The 10354-nt window shown below is 41.7% G+C and overlaps 1 protein-coding gene across 2 annotated transcripts in view; it reads left to right on the forward strand.

Annotated features, from left to right (window-relative positions):
- Window positions 1-9825, forward strand: part of LOC127655278 (cyclin-dependent kinase 16) — a 42695-nt gene extending 32870 nt beyond the window's left edge. For both annotated transcript variants that reach the window (XM_052142991.1, XM_052142990.1), the window contains exons 15-17: window positions 4260-4337; window positions 5365-5469; window positions 6802-9825. In XM_052142991.1, coding sequence (XP_051998951.1) covers window positions 4260-4337; window positions 5365-5456 — 170 coding nt within the window. In that variant the 3' untranslated portion in view covers window positions 5457-5469; window positions 6802-9825. The remainder of the gene's footprint in view (window positions 1-4259; window positions 4338-5364; window positions 5470-6801) is intronic.
- The last annotated feature ends 529 nt before the right edge of the window (window positions 9826-10354 follow it).

Here is a 10354-nt window from a genome sequence, read left to right on the forward strand (position 1 = left end):
GAGGCAATGGCTTAGAAGGCTCAGAAGGCGGAGCTGAGGGAGCAACTGGAGGCGGAGCTGGGGGAGGCTCAGGAGGTGGAACTGAAGGATGCTCGGGAGGCGGAGCCGTGAAAGGCTCGGGAGGCGGAGCCGTAGGAGGCTCGGGAGTTTCTGGGAGAAGAGCCATAGGAGGCTCGGGAGGCGGAGCCGTAGGAGGCTCGGGAGTCTCTGGGGGCGGAGCCGTAGGAGGCTCGGGAGGTGGAGCCGTAGGAGGCTCGGGAGGAGGAGCAGTAGGAGCCCCGTAGGCGGAGCCGAAGGAGGCTCGGGGAGAAGAGCCGTAGGACGCTCAGGAGGCAGAGCCCTAGAAAGCTCTGGAGTCTCTGGGAGCGGATCCGTAGGAGGCTCGGGAGGCGGAGCCATAGGAGGCTCAAGAGGCGGAGCCGTAGGAGGCTCGGGACGCAGAGCCGTAGGAGGCTCGGGAGGCAGAGCCGTAGGAGGCTCGGGAGGCAGAGCCGTAGGAGGCACGGGAGGCAGAGCCGTAGGAGGCTCGGGGAGAAGGGCCGTGGAAGGCTCGAGAGGCTCTGGAGGCGGAGCCCTAGAGAGAGGCTTGAGAGGCGGAGCCCTAGAAGACTCGAGTGACTTGAGGGGTGGAGCCCTGGGAGGCTCGAGAGACTCGAGAGAGCCCTGGAAGGCTCGAGAGCCCTGGAAGGCTCGAGAGGCGGAGCCCTGGAAGGCTCAAGAAGCTCGAGAGGCAGAGCCCTGGGAGGCTCGGGAAGCTCGAGAGGCAGAGCCCTGGAAGGCTTGAGAGGCTTGAGAGGCAGAGCCCTGGCAGACTCGAGTGACCTGAGGAGCGGAGCCCTAGGAGGCTCAAGACGCGGAGCCCTGGGAGGCTCGAGAGGCGGAGCCCTGGGAGGCTTGGGTGACTTGAGGAGCGGAGCCCTAGGAGGCTCGAGAGGTGGAGCCCTGGAAGGCTCGAGAGGCGGAGCCCTGGAAGGCTCGAGAGACTTGGGAGGCAGAGCCCTGGGAGGCTCGGGAGGAGGAGCCCTGGAAGACTTGGGAGGCAGAGCCCTTGGAGGCTCGGGAGGCGGAGCCCTAGAAGGCTCGGGAGGCTCGAGAGCTGGAGCCCTGGGAGGCACGAGAGGCGGAGCCCTGGAAGGCTCGAGAGGCTTGAGAGGCGGAGCCCTGGAAGACTCGAGTGACTTGAGGAGATGCCCTAGAAGGCTCGAGGGGTGCTGGCTCTTGGACGGTCATGGCTACTGGCGCTGGCTCTTGGACGGTCGAGGCTACTGGCGCTGGCTCTTGGACGGTCGAGGCTACTGGCGCTGGCTCAGGGACGGTCGAGGCTACAGGCGCTGGCTCAGGGACGGTCGAGGCTACAGGCGCTGGCTCAGGGACGGTTGAGGCTTCTGGCACTGGCTCTCTGACGTTTGAAGCTTCTGGCACTGGCTCACTGACGTATGAGGCTTCTGGCCCGCTGACCGTGGCTGACGTAGGCTCAGGCTCGCTGACCGTGGCTGGCGTGGGCTCAGGCCCACTGACCAGGGCAGGCGTGGGCCGGGAGGCGGAAGCCCGTCTTCTCTTCCTCCTCCGGGCAGACGAAGTGGGCCGCGCTGGCTCGTGGAAGGCGACTGGTGTGGGGGTGAGCTCGCTGACAGGTGGGACTGGCGTGACAGGAAGCGCCATGGGTGACTGGAGAGTCACCACTGAGGGAGGAGATGTAGGGTCCTCCTCAGCGACGCCCACGGTTAACGGCGAGCCGCAGACCCGCAAAGTCACCTCCACGAAGCTGCAGAGAGTCCACTCGTGCATTGCCGGTGGCAACCGCTCCCTCAGTGAGGCGTTCAGGTTGCCCCTGAAGAAGACCACCAGGGCAGAGTCAGAGACGTTAGCCAGCTCGAGAAAGTCGCCAATGTGGTCCTCCACCGGTCGGTCCCATTGTTTTAGACAGAGTAGCCGGTAGTTTGATTGTTGTACCGCTGGATCCATGGTGGGTCGATCGTTCTGTTATGAATAGAGGAAGAGGCAAACGGGAGGTGTGGATCCAAACGCGGAACTTTATTATAGGCAACTAAAAATAACATAAAAACACAGGAACAAAAGAAAACATCCACAATGGGAAAACTGAGACTGAACCTTGAAAGGACATGGGGACATCTACAAGGGGCACAGGAACCTCGAACGAGTGAGTAATCACAGGAAACACGGGCAGGAAACAAGGAGCTAACACATACAACGATCGACCAGGAGTGGAAAACACACAGGGTTTATATACACAGACACAGGAGGATCACAAACGACAAACAGGTGCAAACAATGACACAATAATGGCAGTGAGAAGATCTGGGAATTGTGGGAAGTGTAGTTTTTCACAAGGACAGTGAGACTTGGGGCGAACAACAGGGAAAACGTGACATGGAATATGAACGGTGAAACGGAAAACACAAGACAGACAACAAGGAATGGTAACAGACAGCTAGGGACAGTCCTGAATATAGTGGCACGTCATGCTTGGCATCCAATTTCTATTTTTTTCTTTTTATTCTTATCACTGTAACTCAAATTCTCTGATCAAACAGTAACTTTATCAAATGTACTCATCTCTCCAGCTACAGTGCCCTCTATAACTATTTGGACAGTGAGATTTTTTCATAATTTTGGCTCTGGATGCCACCACAATGAATTTGTTTAGAAATTACAGGATGTTTATACACAGATCCCCATTTTCAGGGGCTCAAAAGTAATTGGATAATCAACTGAAAAGCTGTTTTATGGCTAGGTGTGAGTATCCATGTTAGTTCATTAAAAATTAAGCAGTTGAAAGCTGATTCCAAATGTTGAATTTGCATTTGGAAGCTGTTGCTTTAAACTCTCAATTTGTGTTCCAAAGAGCTGTCATTGTAAGTAAAGCTGGCCATCATTTGGCTGTAATAAAAAAACAAATCCATCAGAGAGATAGCAGAAACCTTAGGGGTGGACAAAACATCAGTTTAGTACATTCTCAAAAAGAAGGAACACACTGGTGAGCTCAGTAAAACCTAAAAAAAAGACAACAAGTTATTTCCTTGTTGAAGAAAAAACAACTTTACAACATCAAGCCAAGTTAAGAACACTCTCCAGGAGGTAGGCATATCATTGTCAAAGTCTACAATCAAGAGAACATTTCATGAAAGTTAATACAGTAGATTTACCACAAGGTGCAAACCACTGGAAAGCCTCAAGAACAGGAAGGCCAGATTTGACTGCAAGAAGAAAAAACCTGGCAAGTTCTGGAACACTTTTCTTTGGACAGTAGAAACTGATGAAAAAAGATGAATCTGTACCAGAATCATGGGAAGAGAAGAGTATGGAGAGGGGAAGGAATGGCTCATAATCAAAGCATACCACATCCCCTGTGAAACATGGTGGATGCAGTGTTATGGCTTGGTTATTTATGGCTGCAAATTGAACTGGGTCACTAGTGCTTGATGATGATATGTGCTTGTATATGATAATTCTGAAGTGTTTAGGGCTATAAAATCTGCTCAGATTCAACCAAATGCTGCAAAATACTGGTACACAATACTGATGAACAGTGTCCCCGAGTCTCACTGTCCTTGTGAAAAACTACACTTCCCACAATTCCCAGATCTTCTCACTGAAAGCATACCATTAAAATTCAACCAAAGAGCTTTTCAAGACAAATAAATTGAATATTCTTCACCTGACTTCAGCCCGATTGAACATGCATTTCACATGCTGAATACAAATCTAAAAGCAGAAAGAACCACAAACAAGCAGCAACTTGAAACACATGATAATGTGATGTCAATGGGTTCCAGACTTCAGACAGTCAATCAATGCAAAGGATTTTCAACCAAGTATTAATAATTAGAATTGTATTTATACTTATGTTAGTTTGTCCAATTACTTTAGAGCAACAGAATTGCAAAAATAAACATTTTCAAAATCAGGAACACCTGGATTTTTTAAGTGTGGATCCATGCATGCTTTTTATAATTGTGATAATTGTGGAAAAAATGCAAACACGGTGGTGAGACCAATGGTGCATCATCAGTTCTTAAATGTTTTAACATAATGTCATGTAAATTTAAACACTGAATGCTATAAAAAGAAAAACTTCAACTTCGTTCTCACTGTAATAAGATGAAGAAACTGATCAGCTGACTAAATTGCAAATGGTCAGCTGCTCAATTTATAAAGGGAACAGAAAAGTGTTTGAGAGATGAGAGTAATTGTCTATAGCAGTTTTTCAGTTCTGATATACTATGTGTCGCCCCCAGCTGCATCCATCTTCTCCATTAAGGAGATTCGGCTGCAGAAGGACCCAGGAAAACACTTCAGCACTCAGAGAGAGATGGGTGAGTGGATCTTTGGAGACAAAGATATTCATCAGTTTATTTTTCCTGGCATACTTAAGAGAGGAGTTGAAAAGCAGCTGTGGTTGAGCCTGTTTTTTCTCACTTATTTCTACTGTATTTGTTGCTTGTCAGATTCCACATCAATAACGCTTAATTGGCATGGTTGTCAGCATTTATTGTACAATATTGCCAAAGCGTATACAGTACTTACAACTTAAATTGCCCATACATAAAATAAAAATGGTGAGTTAAATTGGGGCCTGGGTATCTCAGCGAGTATTGACTCTGACTACCACCCCTGGAGTCGCGAGTTCGAATCCAGGGCATGCTGAGTGATTCCAGCCAGGTCTCCTAAGCAACCAAATTGGCCTGGTTGCTAAGGAGGGTAGAGTCACATGGGGTAACCTCCTAATGGTAGCTATAATGTGTGGTTCTCGCTCTCAGTGGGGCGTGTGGTGAGTTGTGCGTGGATGCCATTGAAAATAGCGTGAAGCCTCCACATGCACTACGTCTCTGCGGTAACACGCTCAACAAGCCACGTGAAGAGATACGTGGATTGACAGTCTCAATTGAGAGAAACTGAGATTAGTCCTCCACCACCCAGATTGAGGCGAGTCACTACGCCACCACGAGGATTTAGAGCGCATTGGGAATTGGGCATTCCAAATTGGGGAGAAACGGGGAGAGGAAAAAATAAATAAATGCATAAAAAAATTAAATAAAGGTAAAATAATATGAAATAAAATGATGATTAATTTACATACAAGATATATGGTAAATATGCCTTGTGATGAGCCATAATGTGTGTTCATAATGTCAGATAAATAATTGATTGTTTCATAGCAGCATTTTCAATTGTATTATTTCCATAAAAAAAAGAAAAATCCAATCATGAAAATTCATGTGGTCCAAAATTTCAACAAGCACACATAGATAATTTATTTTATGGCTATGAATATCTGTTGTCTCTTTCTGAAATATTTCATTATGTGTCTATGATTCTCTTTATCCTACATTGTCTTCACAGCTGTGGCCCATCGGATGGGCTCAGCCCCATCTGAACATTTTCCCAATGAAGGAGTGAATCGTGTTCTACATTCAGTCCCTCTCTCTTCATAAACATGCTTATGGGGTAAATAAACACTTCCTTTACCTCCCTTTTAAATTGTGCTTTCTTTGTGAAGTTTGCATAGTTATCTTGCATTTTAATTTGTCTATTTGCACAGATTTACTTTCTGTATATAAATATTTTTTTCCTATACAATGAAGTTGGCCTGAAAAATCATTATGGTCATTAGGAGCTAAACGCAATGACAGTTCAACCATCATGGGAGTCTATGGCAGAAATATAGGGTTAATAGGCTTAAATGTTTACATTGACAAGTCTACTAGTCTAAAACCAAGAAACTGTAAAACAAACAAACAAACAAACAAATGCATTAAAAGTAGATACGAGAGAAAAAATAGGCCTGTGCGAAAGACCTAACATATTGTCCTAAAACATGACATCCACTCACAGAATAATAGAACCAGCTGTCAGCACTTTATTTGGAAACAAGCATACTTGAAGAACTGGCGGGGTTAAAAATAATGTGGAAAAAGAAGGCATATCTTGCCTACAATAACCATTTACTACTTACTCATACACATTTATGGAGCGAAATTAGCATGTCAAAATTGTCCGGTGAAAACCAATTATTCCCTGCACTTGAAATGCCTGCACAGCTAGAACAGAAGTATTTCTAGTGCCAACTAGTAGCAGCAGTACCATTTAGTAGACTAGTCTCGCACATCCCTACTAGTTACCTAAAGTCCTCTGCAAAAACACTTTTCAGGTATTCATGCTCATTCACATCATGTATAATATAATAAAGCCTAATGACCATTAAACCACTGAACTTTATGTACATACAATAGGTTTATAATGTTGGCAACTCCTTAATAAAGCTTCACGTGTTTCCACTTCACATTAAGGTTCATTTTCATTGGTTATTAATATTGAATAAGTGTTATTAGGCATTTATAACATGTGAGGTAAAATGGCTCACTATTTGGAAGGTTGCATGAAAGTCACCCTTTTATGCATGTTGTTATAACCACATATTAATGATTTATGCATTTGTAAATTACCTTATTAGTCATTAAGGAACCCCTTTATAAACCCTTAACAAAAGTAACATTAAGTAAAGTGATGTCAATTTTTCAACAGTTTTGTGTGGAAACTATTATTTAAAAAAAAAAATTTAATAATACAGGCCACATTTAGTCCACTTTCAATGTCGGCCTTACTGGAATGTCCTCTATCTTGGATTTTAGTCATAAGCTTAGTTTGATTTTCATAGTTTTTTGGCTGCTCCTACATATTTCAGATCAAACAATTGTGTATGAAATGTACTATATAAATAAAGTGCCTTGCCCTGTCCATTCAAATCTGACCAAACTGATTTTCTGTTGTTCAATACAGTAATTCAACATTTCACCAATAACTCGCCAGTACAGGAAGTTGATGGGGAAGACACCAAACAGGAAGAGATGCTGCATCTTTTCAATGCTTTTGCCTTATAAATCAAAAGTTGGTATGTGTTTGCAAGTGTGTAATGAGGGCACCTGAGCAGTTTCATTACTGCAACACCTTGTTGCCATTTCACTACTCCTATAATGTTTATTAAATAACCACCAGATTTGGCTCAGATGATCTTCAGATCATGACAGACAAAAAGATTGCTAATGTCACATGAGATCCATCCAACAATATCTGCATATTTCCAGAGACTTACACAAAATAAGCCAATAGTTGTTTGACATCAGTAGCATTACGTTTAGTGCTTCTTTATTCACTCTGTCCCCATAGCAGCTCAGGGGTAATCTCAAAAACAGAGCATTTTGTTTGAACTCCGATTAGGATGTTTGCGGTGACATTATGCTCAATGCACAACCATATGATATGTAGAGACTCACCATATGGGCATATTAAAATCACTTCAAAATCATGTAATGTTCAATATAAAGTATGTAAATATGCGTAGGGTTGATTTTTAGTTCACTTATACACTCAATGAAATGTGCACATACTGTGGTAGAACAATTTATATCCCTTTACACCTTATGAGTTAAAATCAAGACTATAGACACAAGAAAACAAATCCGAGTGTGGTGGTGTGTTGGTTCAGCCTTAGGTCTTGAATTTGAAGGCTGGTGGTTCAATTCCTGTGAGGAGTGATCTGTGAGCCATCACCTTTGTGCCTTTGAGCACGACACTTACTGTAACACCAGGCTCCTCCAGGAAAGTTGTACCTGTAATAATTGAGTTGCAAGTCACTTTTGTTGAAAGCATCTGCTGAATTACTGCTTGCCTAGATTATGGAAAAATGGAAACTCGACATTGATATTTCAAATGCATGCATCTCAGGATTGACACTGTTATACTAAAGTGTGTCCGAGCAATCATAGAGACAGCGAAGACTTCTGCGAACAGGTAATAGGCATGAAAGAGCATGGATATTCTGCTACTTTTAAAGATGTACTGACAGAAAGTGACAAGGAGAAAATATGAGGTGAAACTGGTTAAGAACATGTTTGGGCCATATTTCACCCCAAAGTCAGAAGAAATAAATGAAAAATTATTTTGCATAAACAAATGGTACCTGTTTTAAATTCATTAAGATTAATGACAATAGCTGGGTTTATATCCACATATTGTTATGCAAATTTTAGGATATTGCATCAAAAATGCTGGATGGAAACACCCAAATGCAAATAAAATCTCCAAAGTGCACATAAAGATTTTATAAATATCTATTGTGCTGAATACCTTTTTATTCATTCAAAAATAAGACATCTGCATAAACTACAATGGAAACACATTTAAAGAATACTTTTCACTATATAATTATATCTAAGGGATAACATACAGTCAGTCGGTCGTTATCACAAAAAATAAATCCCAACAGGGTGATCATGACCTCGACGCGAAGTGGATTATAACATGGCGTCCTACCAAATAAATAAATTAATGGACATGAAATATTGATTTATTTTATAATGTGAGAAGAAAGAAATTGTAGTCTCTAGAAACAGTTGAATTTAAACTGTTTAAATTAGTATTTAAATAGTTTTGTTGGTGATCATTTTGCCAAAATGACCATCTGACTGCTCATTATCCAGCTTATTAAAGACTTCCTGCCAAATCAATTAATAAATGGACATAAAATATTGATTTGTGTTGAAATTACGTATGTTATTATGTGAGAAAAATGAAATCACTGAACATCAAATTTTCACCTCCGGTTGGTTTCGTAGTTCTGTTGGTGTTTATTTAGCAAAAATGACAATCTGACTGCTCATTATCCAGCTTATTACAAGACTACCTGCCAAATTAATGGACACAAAGTCCATTAGAAACACATGAGTCTCTAGAAACACATGAATTTAACTTATGGTTTGCGTCAGTTTTGTTAGCGATCATTTTGCGAAAATGACTGACTGCTCATTATCCAGCTTATTACAAGACTACCTGCCAAATGAATGAATAAATGGACTTAAAATATTGATTTGTGTTGAAATTATGTTATTATGTGAGAAGAATGAAATCACTGAACATCAAATTTTCAACTCCAGTTTGTGTCGTATTTCTGTTGGTGTTAATTTTGCAAAAATGACTGTCTGACTGCTCATTATCCAGCTTATTACAAGACTACTTGCCAAATAAATTAATAAATGGACATGAAGTATTGATTTACATCGTAATTATGTTATAATGTGAGAAGAAAGAAATATTTACAAACACATGATTTTAAGATCTAATTAGTGTCAGTTTTGTTTGTGATCATTTTGCCTAAATGATCGTCTGAGTGCTCATTTTCCAGGTTAATACAAGAGTACTTGCCAAATAAATAAGTAAGCCTAAATTATTTGATTAGCTTACTTGTAGAGATCACAAAGCAATATGAGAAGTAGGAAAAATTACTCACAATCTCATGATTACTGGACTGATATTACTTTATCCACGGATGTGGTTTTTATTTAGGGTTGTTATTTAGAAATATCAGACCACCAGATGGCATTATTGACTAATCAGAATTGAGTATTCCAGAGAGCTGCTTAATAAAGGTATACAGATGGCCATCAAAAAAGTTATGTAACTTTGCCTCAATAAGCCATGTGAATAAGCTCAGAGAATATAATTGCAAAGCATCTGAAATTTTGCTATGGTGATTCTGAAATCCAAAGTATGTCATCAAAATGATTGTCACTACTGGTCTATTACTGTACATCCCAGAACTGTGACGTCCTTTCACTCCCAGACAGAAGGCATCTGCCACTTAACACTAACAAACATGAAGTTCGTCAGAGCATTTTGTCTGTGCGCTCTTAACCACAAGTCATTTATTACATTGAATCACATGTTCTACCAAATCAATCTGTTTCTAGAAGTCTCTCTGTGTATAACGCATCCTGGACAACTGGGGATTCTTGATTCTGTAATTAGGACTGTGATATGGACAACTACAGTACAAACAGAGTCATGAGTAAATCATATTTTACACAATGAATGCTTTATTTCACACATACATCATGTAATAAATCTTCCACATGTTTGCAAGAATTCTTCTTTTCTTACACAGTCACACCAGTAAATGTAATTTTCAAAATCATTTTACCCAACCACTCACAAACTCCAGTATATGTAGTGTTATTTACATGCAACTTTGTGGTTTACCATTGACAAAATATGATGCAAAGGAAGTTGAGTTTTATGGTTTTAATAGACCAATCTGAGGCCTGACTTAAAACTTTAACATTGGTGAGACATTGGTTTTACCTGCTGCAAAAGATGTGCAGAATCAAGTTTGGTGAAAGCTCTGCAGTGCAATTAAGTTGAATTCCAAATTCAAACCACACCGGCAGTTGCAGAATATCAAATCTTGCCAATGAAGGTAAAGAACAATTACTAGACTTTGTTAGGCAGAGACAATACTATGCACATTTCATCTAGAACCTCTCTGGGGGAGGGGGCT

The sequence above is a fragment of the Xyrauchen texanus genome, chromosome 14 (assembly GCF_025860055.1).
Source record: "Xyrauchen texanus isolate HMW12.3.18 chromosome 14, RBS_HiC_50CHRs, whole genome shotgun sequence".
In the NCBI taxonomy this organism is placed as follows: Eukaryota; Metazoa; Chordata; class Actinopteri; order Cypriniformes; family Catostomidae; genus Xyrauchen; species Xyrauchen texanus.